The 17,224-nt window shown below is 34.1% G+C and overlaps 1 protein-coding gene across 1 annotated transcript; it reads right to left on the reverse strand.

The window, feature by feature from the left end:
• Window positions 1-11,976: 11,976 nt before the first annotated feature.
• LOC109858619 (actin-related protein 5) lies at window positions 11,977-14,790 on the reverse strand. Its single transcript, XM_020436053.1, has 7 exons — window positions 14,532-14,790; window positions 14,014-14,328; window positions 13,656-13,936; window positions 13,350-13,568; window positions 12,968-13,266; window positions 12,699-12,879; window positions 11,977-12,617 (listed from the first exon to the last, which is right to left on the reverse strand). The coding sequence occupies exons 1-7, from the start codon at window positions 14,638-14,640 to the stop codon at window positions 11,994-11,996; spliced, it is 2,028 nt and encodes a 675-aa protein (XP_020291642.1). The 5' UTR covers window positions 14,641-14,790; the 3' UTR covers window positions 11,977-11,993.
• Between the last annotated feature and the right edge of the window lie 2,434 nt (window positions 14,791-17,224).

Here is a 17,224-nt window from a genome sequence, read left to right on the forward strand (position 1 = left end):
ATATATATATATATTATGCGAACCATTATACAACACACACGTGTACACATATTTATATTATATTTTTAAAGGAGTTTAGTCACTTGAATCTGTGATATAGATAGTAATTATTGTCTACAATGTTTAAACTATTGGTTTTAATACTTTGATGAATATCAAAACGAAAGAAAAAAAACAAAGGGAAAAGCAATGTCACGGAGCGATGTAGTCGTTATCAAAAATTTCACCAACATTGGTCTCTACCGAATGTGTTTGGTAGACACCCTACTTTATTAATTTACAAATGTAACAGCCACAACAATAACATTATGATGTATTGCTATCACTACTACTATTCTACTAATGCTACCACACCTATCACCACCACCGACATTTCCCACCTATATATTACTATCACTATTATTATCATTATTATTATTATTATTATTATTATTAATATTATTATTATTATTATTACAATTAATGCTACTAATCACCTAGTATTATTCTATTGCCACAACATACTACTATCACGATCGTTGTTAGAAAAACACACAAACGAGAGCGCGCGCGTTTCTTTCGGCAATCACGTGTACGGTAACGCATACAAACTACGGTTCGTAATATATAATTAGTCGTCATGGTTTCTCTTTAGCTTGAAAAACGCTATTCTCTTATGTTTTTTTTTTTTTTTAGCTCTAAACGTTTATCTTCTAGTGACATCCGCGGGATACGTAACCGAAGTGAGCGTTTGTTATGAAAAAAAAAAAAAAAGAAAAAAAAACCTTAGCGGTAAACTAACTGAGTTAACGTGCTACGTGTAACGTGCAGCTTCGATTAGTCGAAGCGAGGAGCAACGACACGCTTCTCATTTACACAAATCGAAGCTGCACGTAGCTAGCTACGTGTTGCCTCAGTGCAAAAGCCGGTCTTAGAAAATAAAAACACAGCACTTTGAATCAGTTGTACTTACTTTCCACATATCAAAAAGTGTACACACACGCACACATATAAAATACATATTGTATACACATATACATGTATGACACACAAAGATACCCCTATATTACAAAGCCAAAGTTTATAAAGCATATGCGACACAAGGGAAAGATTCTGCTACGTAAAAAAAAAAGTTTGTAACGCGTCATTCATTTTTCGCGCGTGCGTGCACGCGCGAACGCTCTGTATTAGGTATTAGTTTATTATTATCCCTCTTGTCCTCACGCACATACATACACACACACACACACACATATACACGTACACGCCAATGCCACACGAGCTTCGGTGCAAGCGCGGGGGAACCATGACAACGCGCATAAAGCTGGGAGTAAGTTTCGAAGTGCACATCTTATACGCGGTCTCATCACTGTCGAATATTCGATCTAAAAGATAGTTGCGAGAACACGAATAAATGCAAACTATATGGAACTACGAAGGTACACACAATTGAACAAAAAAATTCCATGTATGTGTGCTAGCGTGCCTCGAATCCCCTTATCGTAGTTATCTCTTTCTCTTTTTTCCCCTCCTCTCCCTCTTTCTCTGTCTCTGTCTGTGTCTTTCTCTTTTCCTCTTTCTCTCTTTCAGCGATCTAATTTTCACATCGTGAAACGATCAAAATGATCCTGCGCGCGTATGCCTGAGGCTTTCGATTTAAAAAAGGACGAAGTCATCTGGGCAAGACTGATTTTTATCACAATGAATTGTGAGACGTGAAATGTTTATTCTCTAATTTCTTTTCTCTCTTTCTCTCTCTCTTTCTCTCTCTCTCTCTCTCTCTCTCTCTCTCTCTCTCTCTCTCTCTCTCTCTCACTTTATATTCTTTTTTTTCTAATTTCTGCTTTCATTACGGAGGCGCATACAATAGATGCGCCGAAGAGAAGATAGTGTAATAGAGCCTCGTAAGTGCATGCTGAACGATGAAATCAATTAAAATAACCGTGCGGTTGATTAACCCGGTCCGTCGTTTCATTAATTAACGCCGTTAGTTAATTAAACGACCGACTCCGTTTAAAAGCCAAACTAAACAAATAATTAAGTTACGTAAGAAGAATAACGAACGGGGATTTTTAGTTTTACGTTCGTAACGAGACGCGAAATGAGAGAAATTTGATCTTCTTGTCGGCTAGTCATTGGGCAGCTCTACGAGATATTACTTGTATGTACTACAAAGCTGTGATTAAAGCCTCCGTGCATATGACCGCGCAGCTTCTGATTATAGTGATATATATATATATTTTGTAGCTTATTATACATGTATAAGAGTCAAAATAAGTAGGTTTTAGGAATAGCTACAAAACTTATAGTTCCGGTCAATCGGTTAATTATTTACTTCGATCTCTTTCCTTTTCTTTTTTTTGTCTTTTGTTTGTTTGTTTTTTTTTTTTCTAATTGTAAATATACACTTTTGCAGTGTTGGGCAACGGCACATATTTAAGTATTGTAGGTTATTATCGGGCAAGAATATAGTTACGTATTTAAAGAAAGTTTTATAACGCGCGCGGGGCGCGAGTTTACGGTTTTGTACATTTTTATATAATTAGAGTGTACTGTTTGAAATAGATGCTTGCTTCCGGAGCAACATGCTTTATCTTATCGATACATTTTAAGCTGATTATCTGTTCAAGTTTCAGTAATCTGCAAATTGCAGAGATTATCGAGTATAAATCGATGTTTACGTTGCACACGGCTGCGTTCGCGATTTCACTCGATCGCAAATTTGATTTTAACGTCACTTCAAACGTAATCGTGTACGATTGTTTAATCGGAGAATGCTTTAATTTGCTCGCGTTTTTAAACGTTAAGACTGGAATTGCACAAAGTAATGATTACTTTTTACATCGGAGTTATTAAAAATTACATAAAAATTGATTTCGTGATCTAAATTTATTATGTATATGTTTTTGCTCGCAAGACGAATTTTCAATTTTGTTTGTTTGAAATTAAATCAACGTTTGCATCCGCAACATTGCAATTTTATTTTGTATATAGACGTAAATCGGTAAATTTCAGCAAAAAAAAAAAAAAAAAAAAAACGATTGTAGCCAGTACATTAGTGTCCTGAAAATGTAGTAGTGAGATTTTAGCTGTGTTATTCAATACTTAGTATACGAACTATTTCAGACAGTATATCGCGTGTGTGTGTGTATATATATGTGTACATATATATATATATATAAATATATATATATATATATATATATAGGCTGTACGTATATTTTTAGAATTGCCCAGCACTGATCTGTCGAAACTTCCGAATCGGTAATAACGATCTCATACCGACAAAACACACCGACCCGCTTTTCCGCGGATGTAATTCTTCGAGAGAGAGTTCTGGTATTTGTGGCATGTATATCAAAAAAAAGTGTATTTTCGTAAGAAGAGAGGAAGATTAAGTTTCCTTTCTTCAAGAGAGCACTCGTCGGACCAATACATGTGTACATATAAGAGATGGTAAACAAAAAAAGAAAAAAACCGATAAAAAGACGTTTTGTGGCGTTTCTAAAGCGCATCGCACGTCTTCAAGTGCTATACTCGTTATGTGCGACGAGCCAATATTTCTTGTACATAGATATTACACGCGAGATGCACGTCTCTTTGTTCATTTATCTCGGATTTTCTTTTTTTTCTCTCCTTACCATTACCCTCTCTTTTTTTTTATTTTTTTCTTTCTTAGTAACGTTCTTTGTACGATTCTTTTTTTTTTTTTTTTCATTGTCTAACTACCGGACAGAGTACTTTTTATTTTTTTTAATGTTTAGATAAGCACAAAAAATTCTTATTACACAAGTATTTAGAACGAAATTTCTTTCTATATATAATATATATATACATATAAAACATGATAAAGCTTAGTAAGTCACAAAAAAGGAGAAATGCGTATTTGTACTATGTATTTTAATACATGCTTCGGATTTGTATAGATGATCGATATCTCGAAAGTTCAAAGAGTGCGACATCAACTTTGTTCTACTTTTCTCCCGCTTGCAACTAAAATTAGATCCGCGTCGGCTTATTTTTGTTTTACAGCTGATATATTCTTTAGAACGTTACATATTGATTATTTCCGGTAGTTGGAAGTCGACTATATGATTGATAAGTATCCGAAACAACGGGTAAGATAATGGTATTGCAATTGCTGTTGTCAAGTTTCATTCTTCAGAAGAACAAACGCGCTGGCTCATTATCGCACACACAGTGTGACAGCTCGCCAAAGTAGACGCTCTCGTAATTCAAGACAATGTGCACTCAGTTCGCACTTCAACTGTTGCTGCAACGAACCAAAATTTACGACCTTCGAATTGCTGCCTCATTCGCCTTACTTGCCAGACATGACCCTCCTCCTGTGCGATTTCCGTTTATTTCCGAATCAGAAAAAGTAACTCGGGGAAAAAAAATTTTCGAACAACAATCCAAGTCGTCGATGTCGTAAATGATTGTACTTTGGCAAGCTGTCATACAAGCACTATGTGCAACAATGAGACAGCACGTTTGACATTCGTTCTTCTGAAGGATGAAACTTGTCAATGACAACAGTGCAATGTGAATACTTCTGTCATTATTTATGCGTCGTTTCGGATACTTATCAATCGTCTCACGTATATATAATAACTCGTACATATGACGAAGTCGCACACCACATTGTTTTATACCGATTCACTTAGTAATACAGCATTAATATACAGTCGAAACACAATTGGTCTTACGTCAGTTGTCGATGTGACGTGATGTAAGTCGAGTTTACATGATAATGTTTGTACGAAAAGTTCGACGAAAGATTTGATTACCCAGATTTTGATACGTTGAAGACGCGAGAAATTGATTACGCTAATGCAATTGACCGAAAAGAAAAAGAAAGAACGCGCGATTGTCGTATCACATGGGCGTGTAATTTTGAAATTTACGAAAGCACTTTGTGTGTACATAGTGTAATTAGTAAACAAATCAAAAGACGCTTGCGCCAACCAGCATAAAATCCTCTCCATACAGTTGAACAAGTTACCGCTTACGTATTCCATTCTAGTTTTTATAAACATTATACTTTTTATTGCGGTTGTTTAAAACATCAAGATGAGCAGGTTTATTTGAATGGAAGCAGTTGATTTGTAATAATCGGTGCTAGAGATAATGAACACACAGTCAACTAAAGAAACTGCACTATTAGCTTTGTAATACTCAAAATTAGTTTAAATCGAAAGATTTATTATAGAGTTTAATTGCATGAAAAGCAACGACCATGTCCCGAGTTAGTTTACGATTGGCAAAATGTTAATATATATAAGTCGTGTATAATATATCAAATAATTTAATCTTACGATAAACAATATTTATCTTTTCAAGAGAAAAATATGTGTGAAACACGAGGAAATATTATATAAATTTATTATGTTATGTATAAGATATATGAAATTTGTGTGTTTTTTTTTAACTATTCACGAAGATTTAATTTGTCGTATATATCTTTTTAATATTTTATATTAAAAAATACGTTTATATTTGTAAATATTTTGTGATAATATATTTTGTCAATGAGAATATTATCGCAATGACGTCAAAGTTTCTCTAAAAATATTAAATATTTTTATGTAACTCACTGCTAAAATTGGTTGTTTAAGTTTAGTAATATTATTTTGACAAATGGAAACTAGAAGTAGACTGTGTTAAGAAAAATGCGGAAGAACAGAGTTGATCTCGGAAAAAAAAAGAGTACGAACAAATGTATACATTTGATTTTATTATATTGATCTAGCATATAAAATTAACTTACATTTTGTGATTATATGGTAAACTGTTTTACTACTGCTTCCAACTTAGAGATATTTTGTGCAATATGATAGTTGGTACATGCATATGTGTATTGTTTTTTATATAAATCTGACACAGGGTGCGGAAGAAGATTTTGTATTTTGAATTATACATTTATATAATGCAAAAGTGTGCAATTTATGTTTTCGTTTCAAAATGTAAAATGCTTTTGTTTGTTGCACGTGATTACAATATTAGAGGTTTATTTTCAGTTTTATTATTTGAACAGAGAGAAAACAGCTTTCAAAACTATTATATTTACTGTTATTATAAATTCTCTGTAATATATAATAATAAAATATAATTCGTATTTGGGTGTGTGTTTAAATTATCTGTTAATCTATGAAGCTTATATATTTAAAATGAATTCTGTAATTTTACATACAAATTTGTTGTATTCAAGAAGTTCCTCCGCACTCTAATTTTACTGTCAATAACCATTTAATCACATTATATACATATATGCCATTTTTATTTTAGAGCATGTTAAATATTATGTTATATGATACATATGTTTTTGTATTTAGACAATTCTAAATAAGAAATGAAATGTTTTTAAGTATAGAAATTTTTCATTTGTTGTGTGTATATTTTTGATGTGTTATGTTTTTTATGTTATACATTTTATATGTTTGCTATGATTTGTTTTCTAACACAGCATCAAACTTTTCAATGGATTTCTTCTTTCTCTTTTCGTATATCCACCATAATATTCATAAAATTAAGACAAACTTCTTAGAAACTTATATTGATTTTTTCAGCGTGTGGACTATCATTTGTTTGGTCGATTATTAGACACAGAGTAACTTCCCGAAGCATCCTATATTTTTCAAAAATCCGCATATCCATGTATTAAGTTAAATCAGCTATCATATTTCAGATATAAAATTAATATAAAAAATATAACTTCAAATATGAAATACAACATAATGTTCTTTACACACACAGCTTAGCTGCACGCATCTTCCTTTTGAATTCACTCTGCAAACTTGAATCTATTCAGTCGTGTGGAACTATTGGTGGTGGCACTCTTATTAAAAAAATCTCCCCTCCCTATGAATATAATACATTATCTCGTCCTAGAACATATTACCACTTTCTGCAACGTATTATTCATTGAAAATAGAAAATTGTGTTTTTTCTTTCTCTTATTGCAATTTTGAGTGCAAGTTTTCATCAAATCAATCAAAAAAGTAATACATATTTGAGTTATTAATAATTCAACAAAGAAGATTGAATTATACTCGGTTCAATGAACAATATCGTGGATAGAGTGGTTTTATCGAAGGGCACACACCAAGTTTCATCCCTAACACTTTAAAGCCAGTTCCTGGCCCGACTACTTTTACCAAGTGCTCTATCGTGCCGTGTGATCGACTCCGTACTTTTGATAGCCCTGGTTAAGCACAGCCCCCGGCTCGCGTACGTTTTATACCCTCGTGTCGCCTGGCACGAGCAGTACGTGATGCAATTAAGCCTGACTTTCGGTGGGAAGTCGATCGTGGAAGAGGGTCTTCCCGTAGAGAACGGGCGGTAAAGATAAAAACGAATTGGAGCTTTCGAATTTGGAGCGATCGGTCTCGGTACGATCCGAACGACCGAGTAGCGAACGAAAGGTATATACCGACAAAAAAAACAAAAAAAAAAACAAAAAAAAAAAAAAAAAAAAAAAAAAAACAAAGACGGAGAACTCGATGAAACGGAGAAGGGAAATTAAATTGACAATGCTCGCGTCGCTCGACATTGCGCCTGTACCATTTTGCTTCTTTAGCAGAGTACAATGCCATTTATTTTTGTAATACGTTTACGTAGGATAGCTCTTATTTTTATAGAGGTTTACCGTTGGCTACCGTAAGTCTTATAGAGGCCTGCGTAATAAATGTAGTGTAGAAATTTTTGTAGAGATCCATGGTGGAATATACATATTACATGTATAGTAAGAAAGAAAACACTGAGACACACGCACTTCTAGTACTGGCTTTAGTTTGGAACAAACACACACATGTCGATAACCGAAATAAAAATCTTCATTAACAGAGTCACAATGAGTCTCGAAGTAATTTTTTTTCGCGGATGAACAAATGGGAAGAGAAGACGGAGAAGGTTCTGTCAGGGATTTCTTTGTACGAGGAAAAAAAGTATATATTAGTTAAATGTGTATATTACATTTTAAAAATAACAGCAATAAGATATCTCTCCGCTTCGGCGGTGGCGCGAACGCTTCGACAATAAAACGCTCCGTTTTTATTCTTGAAAAATAACTAATGTTATTGCCGAAGCGATGCGCACCGCTTTTTTCTGGATATCCGACGCGGTTATCGTTTCGACTTGCTGGCGATTCGCTTGATCCACATGCGTCGGAGAGATAAATTTTAATAAGAATGTAAAAGATAACGTGCATATGTAAAATTATTCTGTGTATCAAGTGAATCGCCGAAAAGAATACAATAATAAACACGGAGGCACTTTGAGATTAAACAACTACGTTGAGAGACAGATTTCGTCATGTGTAACATTTTTAGAAGAATTTAAAAATATAAATAAACAAATATATAAGAATTCAAAAGTATAAATTAAACATAATAGAGAAGAACGCGTTTGGCGTTTACCGTTTTATTTGAAATAATATTGATATTTTTATAGCGCAGTCGAGATGAGAAAGACTTCACATAAATTTTCCACGTAAAACACGGCATCTGTATATACATGTAACGGTCTTCCTCATATTCAACGATAGTCTTTTTTTTGCAACGACGACGAATGTGCAACACGCGCCCGAAGCGTTCTTTACAGCTTACCGTCACTTTCCGCAATAGCAATACACAAAGGTGATAGTGTCACGTATAGAAGTTCAAGCTATATTTATGGAATCTTGTTAACTCGCGAGATATTGACGCTTATTTTCGCAACGTAATTTTTATCAACAAGTGATCTGGACTTGTTTCTGGATATGTATCTTAAAGTCTGGAAATAAAATACAATTAGTTTGTGAAGTATAATGTAATAATTGGCAAAAGAGTTGTCGAATTCTTCTTTGTGCACGATATTGATTGTAATTTATCGTAATTTTAGTTCTCTTAATAATTCTGCTTCTTAAACGTGTTACATATCGTGATGCGTTTAATCATCTTCTATACAATTTATTATATCAATTTCTATGTACGAACTACGTGAGGAGAGTAAATATATATTAAACAAAACAAATCTGGTCTATTATCGGAGGTGCTAAAAGTCACCAGGCCGTAAGTACAAGTCTTAAGCTCTTTGCTAACATTTCTCTCAACTCGAGGTTTAAACGGTGCCTAAGAGTCTTAATTAAAAGACGAACGAAAGCAAGTCCAGAATTGCGTGTCGTCGATTCTCTGGCTAATAAATGAGATGTGTAAGAGAGAAATAAGAAAGTTGCTGGTTATACTCGGTATCTGACATATACACACCTATACCCGCATCAGCAACATCTTATTTTGAAATAACAAGAGGAACAAAATTAACGATATGACGCGACGATAAGTTATATCTATGTACCGTCGATGCGTAGAGAAAGTATATCATGTCACGTGTTATGTACACCCGCAAATGTGTATGTATGTATGTATGTATGTACGTACGTATGTATGTATGTATGATGTATAAATAAGAGGGATTGTCGTAGCGCTCCGTTAAGGACGAAAGATAAAGTACATAATTGAAAAAAAAAAAAAAAAACTAACTACCGAATAACTAATTATTAACGACAATGAAGAAGTAGATAAGTCTACGCCGATTTATGTATGTACGTATAAAATATAAGAGACGCGAGTAATGTGCACTTTTTTAATAAACACACAATCATTTTGCGAAAAACGACAAAAAAAAGAAGAAAAGGTGAAATAAACGATAGCAGAGAGAAAATAAAAAGTTGACGCTTGATATCCCATAGTTTTTATCGACATATCCTATCTGAACACATCCTCTTTACGTACATACTGCATATACCTACTTATTATTACAGGTACATGTTACATATATAAATATAGGATATTTTATGAGTAAACGATACTAATATAATTACGATTATATTATTATTGTAATTATTCTGATTATTATTATTGAAATATTAATTATTATTGTCATATAATTAATGCGAAAAAATATAAGGGCGTATAACGTAAAGATAGTACAACTTGTAAGGCGAGCATGTACTGTACATAGCTGACAAACTTTGTCTCATCATACAAACTACATACATATACATAAATATATATGTATATAAATATATAAATATAAAAATATATATATATATATATATATATATATATATATATATAAATGCATACAGCCATTATATTGCAGACAAAACATTAATCGTTGTTGTACTAGTTATTATGAATTATTATTATTATTGTCATTCTTATGCACATAACCATCATTATTATTATTATATTAATTATAATTATTAGTATCATTGCCATCATTATTACTGTCATTCTCGTCGCGGTATATCTCATTATTTTAATGCTGAATTACTTTTAATTAATGTTACATTACATATATATATATATATATATGTATATATATATATTATTGACGGAAGTAGCCCCTCACTTATAGAATATGCGGATCGAAAGTTGAATTTGTATTCATTTGCAGATTGGATTCTACCTCACAGACATACATATACACACTTATTGTAAACAAAACCCAAGTGTCCTCCACACCTATCCTTCCATTCTCTCTCTGAACGGATAAAAATTTCATAAAAAATATAGTTCATCATTACACGCGAAACATTGATTTACAGCAACCTCAAACTGTGATAGTTGTAAAGGGTATTTACATTAAGTTTGCGTTACGCTGTGTATATTTAAGATGCGTTCATCGAGTCTTGTGAATATAAAACACGCCTAGAAAATTGGATGTTCTCAAAGCGCATTACATGACTCGTTGACTACGCTGATCACAGTATAAAACAGAATAAAAAATATCAATCGTTACGTTGATTTACCATATCGTTAAATATCAAATTTCATTATTTTACAGTTATACATACACATTGTATATATAATATGTTACGTGAAGACCGTGGAATCCTGTCGCTGCAAAAAAAGATTGATTCATAGACCGAATCTGTGAGATAGTGAAAGGAGAAACTCTGAATATTCAATAGCTTGAATATACACAAGGAAAGTTTTTTAGGACTTTATATTAATTTTGTAATATAACTTTTTAATTTAGATTTATATTTGTATTATATTTTCTAGCCCTGATTTTCTTTCTGTGCTGGAAATTAATTTATTTTAATATGCTGCTTCTATAAAAACCTATATCATGTATTTTATATGTAAGATTCAGTAAAAACAGAACAAACATGTCTAATAATAACACTGTAACAGTGCGTGTAGTTGAATGCAATACAAATCGAAGGTGACAATTTATTCTGTAATAATAATTTTTGAGGCTTTATCAACTACGTACGAACAAATGCTGTGCACTTGTGATCTAAGAGTTTGTGATTGTCAGCGATATGAACTTTTCTTTCTTCTATTGTTTTACACTTCAGATTAGGCTCAAGTTAATCGAGGAAATTGAGGAAACGTTACATCGCGGTATGCGTTCCTTTAACGATGCGTTACGCAAGAATTAGTAGTGTTAGTTATATGTAACTACCTATGTGGCCTCGATAATAATTTTGGTACATTATTGTGATGTTAGCTTAAGCTGTTGAGAGACCGAGGTTGGAAATCTACGTATAACTGAGGTTGCTGTAAAATCAATTTTTTTGCTAAGGTGAGGGATCACTTTCATAAGTTTTTAGGCTACTCGAAGAACACCCGGAAGCTGATGTCGATTGACCTCGAAAACTAAGAAAAGTAAGACGTATAAAACGTATCCTGTGTAATTGTGTTGAATGGCGAAATGCGATGTTTGGAACTGTATATTGTGATCAGCAAACAGACTACAATGTAGTTTGTTCGTAATAAAATGAACAAACAGAAATACTTGTGTAATAAAGTAGATATCCATGAAAAATGTTGTTTGTTATACATATATTTTACTAAACATTCTAGTCAATAAGAAGATATTTCATTCATACATATGTATATATATATATATACATATGTTTCTTATTGGACAAATCTTTCTTTTGTTTATACATAATCTATTTCTTTGTTTACCTACATGTCACATTAGTAAAATATTTAAATAATATAATAATAATAAAAGTTTTATTCAATTTCCATATCAACTACAGCATCCTCCACAATTACCTGTTCGGAAGTTACAGGTACTTGGTTCATCGGCAAAGGATCAGGAGATCGAGTGTAAGTATTACTAGTCGAATGTTCTTTAAAATATTCCCCACCTTTCTCCTCGTATTCTTTGCGAGTGACTAAATACTCCGGAAGATTGCCACTTAAGCCGAAATCTCTCGCACCATACCAAGCGTCCAAACTGGTATTTTTTGCAATGTTAACTTGAAATTGTGACCCAAAAGGTCGAATTTCGCGTAACTCACGTTTTAATCTTTCTAATAACCCTGGAAAAGCTGCAGATCCGCCAGTAAGAAACACGTTACTTACCAGACGTGTCTGTTCTTCGGAAGAATGTTCTTTTAAAACAAATTCAATTGTTTCGGCAATTCCGGCTTCCAAGGAACCAATCATAGACGGCTGAAACAATAATTCCGGTGCCCGTAAACGTTCTACACCTACGTGAAGTTGATGAGTTTCTCCGGGAACCATGGGAACACTAGAACCGGCACTGTCAAATTCTGGATCATGATGACGTAAAACATCTTCTAATTCCAACAGTTTTTCCTGCTCTAATTCCGAGTCGGAATCGCCGCCTTCCTGCATTTCATAATAAATAACATTTCGTAACAAAAGAGATGTCAGTGTTTGTCATTCGCGATATAAAAAACAAATACATACTCTATTTATAACTTTGTACACGTCCCAATCTTCGTCCCGCATACCAAAATCATCATCACGCTTTTCTTTTTTCGCCAACTGGCTAATAATGCGCATCCTTTCTTGCGCAGCAGCAGTTCTTCGCTTTGCCATGTCCTGCCTTCGTTGTCGTTTTGCCATACGTTTATCTAATATCTCTTGTCTATGAAAAATAATGATTTATTTACTTATTAATACATACAATATTATTATTATTATTACATATTAAACAATTTGCATAACAGAAATACCTTTTCTTTCTGACTCCAGCAATCCACTCATCAAAATCCTGTTGATCTTTAGGTTGGAGACTTGACTTAATTTTAGGTTTTTCTTCCATTACAATATTTTCCTCTTGCGAATTAGCAGCGACAATTTTTTGTCTGGTTCTTTCTACTTTTGCTTGTAGGTTGTTAATCATTTTTATTAAATCAGCTTCATTTGCAAGAGAGTAAGTCTTTAATGCTTGATCAAACTCATCTATTTCACCTTCTTCCAAAAGATCTTGGACCGCCAATAGTTGATTAAGCTGTTCCTCGTCTTCTGCTAACTGGCATAAAAAGTTAAATGTAAAACAATAAATATTACTTTAATATAACAATAAAAATTTAAAACTTTATAAAGTATACTAACTCTTTCTTCTCTCTTTCTTGCATTAATTTCCATCAGTCTTCGCGCTAATTCTCGTTTTCTCTCTTTTTGCTGCTCAAGTGTTAAACCTGGAGCAGTAACTGGAGCAATATATGGTAACTGTACTCTCAAAACGTGTGTGTCATAATACTCTGCGTCTGCCCATTTTGATAATTCTTCTTGATAATTTAAAGCAATTATCGAATGTTCGTGTATTAACTCCTGAAGATTGTTAAATATATGTATACATAGTATATCTAGCGATTTAATTATATAAATTATTATTTTTTATATAAATATAATACATACCTCTGCGCGGCTAGGTGTTATCGCGTTAACATGCACTGGATACTTTAATTGAAGAAGTCTATGCATGTATGATGTGATATGATATCCACCAACATTAATCCTTCTTGCATTGGTAGAAACTGCTTTCCCATCTAATATCGGTATTATATAAGTTGTATGATATCCTATGCTAACTATCAAACCATCTGATGGGCAATTATTATGCTGGTATGAAAATAAGCAATCAATTCCATATGCTATTGATGGAACATTGTAACATTCAAACAACAATTCTGCCATTACTGTAAGAAATATGTTTAATATTTATAAACACACATTAATGTGTATAAAAATCATATTATCAGTGATATTGTCTTACAATTACGAGAATAATTAGGATTGAGAAATGCTTCTGTCAAAATAATCGGATGATTTACACAGCCTTCCGTATCTATACCCATATGTGTAAAAGTGTAATCAAATATCTGCTCTTGAGCCTCAAAATGCGTTACTACATTTCGGTCAAATTGAGTCTTCAGTTGAAATCGTACAGCTTCAATATTTGCTATGTCATTTCCAACTTGAGGCTCCCCATCTTTCTTGCCACGTTCTTTTCGTGGCTTGGCTATGAGATTCTTGAATATCAATTGTGGTTCTTTTTCAGTAGCCCAACCAACTCTACAGTTATAAGATCCTAATGCAAATTAAACACACAGTTATCGTGTCAAAACAAATTTATATACAAAAGTCTAATTTATTATATTGTCAAGCTTATTGTTCATGTAAAACAAAACAATAACACATAATCATACTCGGATAAGGAAAAGAACTACAGTTAAATCCAAGTAAAATAAATAGATTTAAAATATAAAGAATTATGGTGCAAATATAAAATACCATTGTCAATAACGAGCGGTGTACATTCAGCCTTGACTCGTTGAGTGTAAGGATGTATTATATCTGGTACAGCTTTTACGTCCTTTAATTCGATTAATCCGATTTCCATTTTGTTATCAACTTGAGATATTCTCTGTAAACATCAGACTTATTTTCTGAATTTAACGTGTCTTCTGTCAGTCAAGCGATATTTTCAACTTTTTAGCACGTAAACATCAGAAAACGCTGGAAAACACAACCTCTTTATGTGAATAACAACAATAAAGGCTACACAAGCGCCACCTAGAGGCAGGTTCCAAGTCACGCTACAAATGCTTTGAAACATTATTTTATCTTTCGGTCTGTTTTTTTCCGGCTGCCGCTTTGCGCATCAAAACTGACGGACAAAAGTAAGAGCAGTTTAATGTAATTATGAAAATAGCAATTGTATATTACTTACTTTATATTATTAAATACGCAACAGAAACAACTTACAAAACTTATTACAACAGTAAGTATAATAATAATAACACATACACACAAAACTCAATAAGAGATACACGGACCTTGAAATTTGAAACATTTTTATAACGGAACGGGATTTTCAATTTATTTTCAGATGCATATTTGTGTAATATTCTTACGCAAAGCTCTTACTCGGCGCCGCAATATTTTTACAAAGTTATCTCGCAATTCTGCAAGAATTATCGCATCTCACACGAAGCACGATTCCTTTTGCGAATATATCAAAAATGTTCGCGACGAACCACGTTGAAATACGCGCACGAAAATTCGAAAATACAACACTCGAGACGATGTCTGCCATTCGGAAAATAATTCGCGAACAAGATTATAGTCGTGATTTCTCGCTCTATTGGAGAATTCAACTTGCAAATTTACAAAAATTGACAAACTTGATTAAAATCTCACAGACAAGAGAAGTCTGGCTTGATAGAATTTGCAGCCCATCTCGCAACAATAATCTCATATCGCTCGACCGTATTGACTTATTTGCACGATGAATGATACGAATATAAGGACGTAAACCATTCGCCGAATTGGACGTATGAATATTCAACGATTCGCGAATCTCTCTCTTTCTCTCTTGCTCGCTCGGTTGTCGAAGGCAGAGCAATTCCTGTAACATATGTGACATCAGTGTCATTATATCGGAAGCGGACATATGTGACACGTACGTATGTATGAAGATGTATTATCTGTCTATCTGAATAACATTCGGCTGGACCACAGAGGTTCATGAATAGCATTATTGTAATAATGCAATCCATTTTGTGCAGGTCAAAGTTACACCAGTAACAGAAGCCACGAAGAAATTGGCCAGTACCGCAATGCAAATCCGTTGCACAGGTAATAAACCAGATAAGAGCGCTTTCTCCTAGACTCGTGCGATTAACTTTCGCATGCGAGCACACAGACCATTTACCGTGAACGAGAACTTTTGCGTCCTTTGCTCTTCGTTTGATACAAAGCCGTAACAACCGGAGAATCGCTCTACGAAAATTTTGTCGCTGATATTTCGAATATAAACAGACCTTTGTTACACGGAATCTTAAGCGGAATTGCTTCCAGCGAAATAGCTACTACATTGCGCGGCACAGGACTTTGTAACTGCTCTGCGCTCGATAAGATACAATATGTTCCTCCGTGATGTTCCGCCGTATAGGAATGGGATTATTCATTATAACGATTCGGAGAGGAAACGTAAAGTGGAAATTTGTCGACAGGAAGACCACAAACGGCTTTGTCAAGGTAAATGTATCCCGTAAGCGATGTAATCAAGATATTGTAACTTACGTTTCTTCCTTTCTTCACACGTATATATATTGTACATGTTAACATAAAAAAATCCATACATCTCTCTCCGTATTTTCAAAAACAGACATTAATCAAAAAATAAATACGTAAATTACAATTGTTTACTTTTAATTCTCCAGTTTTTTTGAAATATAATAAAGTTTGCTTTCAATTAAGAAGGATATTCTTACTCATGGAGTCTCTAGTTTTCTCTGGTCGACTTTTTCGAGAGCGCGGTAGAACGTGTGCACGCGCGCGCGCTCTATAAAAGAATAGCTAGCCAGAGGTCTAATTGCAGCCATCAGCGAAAGCCGGCGGACCGGAAGCTGGCGGAAACTTTGAGCATTCTTCGCGAAGTCCTCCATCGGGCGTCAGACGCGTCGGAGAGAATTTCACGGCGATAGCCTAGCGCTCCTTTTCTTTCTCGCAGGGGATCTCGCGGAAGCGAAGGCTTTGCTCCATTTTTCAGTATTAGGAGGAAGCGATAGCCGCCAAGGCGATCGGTAATCGATATCTTCGAAGAGCGCGGGAGAGCTCGTAAACTGGCCAAACAACGATACGTACGGGTCCCGATTGGTTTAGCTTCGCGGACGGCGAGTACAGGTGTGCGATTGCTTGAGCAGGTGAGCGATTGGCCCGACCTATCGGAGCTTTCGTTTACCTTTCTCGTTTCTGCCTGTAGCCTTTCCTCGGTCTATTTGCGGCTCGCAGCCGCATAAAATACGCAGAACTGTAGCGCTTTTATGAAACACAAGAGATTTTTCGGAATTGTTGTTTTGCTTTATGTGTTCGCGTTATATCGCGCGCGTTTTCTTATTTGCCGCCACCTCCCATTACGTTTTATATGATTAAAGAATATTTTACGGCGGCTTATTGATTATGTTCCGCGTAACATATTC

Source organism: Pseudomyrmex gracilis, unplaced genomic scaffold (assembly GCF_002006095.1).
Source record: "Pseudomyrmex gracilis isolate BER0280 unplaced genomic scaffold, ASM200609v1 scaffold_214, whole genome shotgun sequence".
In the NCBI taxonomy this organism is placed as follows: Eukaryota; Metazoa; Arthropoda; class Insecta; order Hymenoptera; family Formicidae; genus Pseudomyrmex; species Pseudomyrmex gracilis.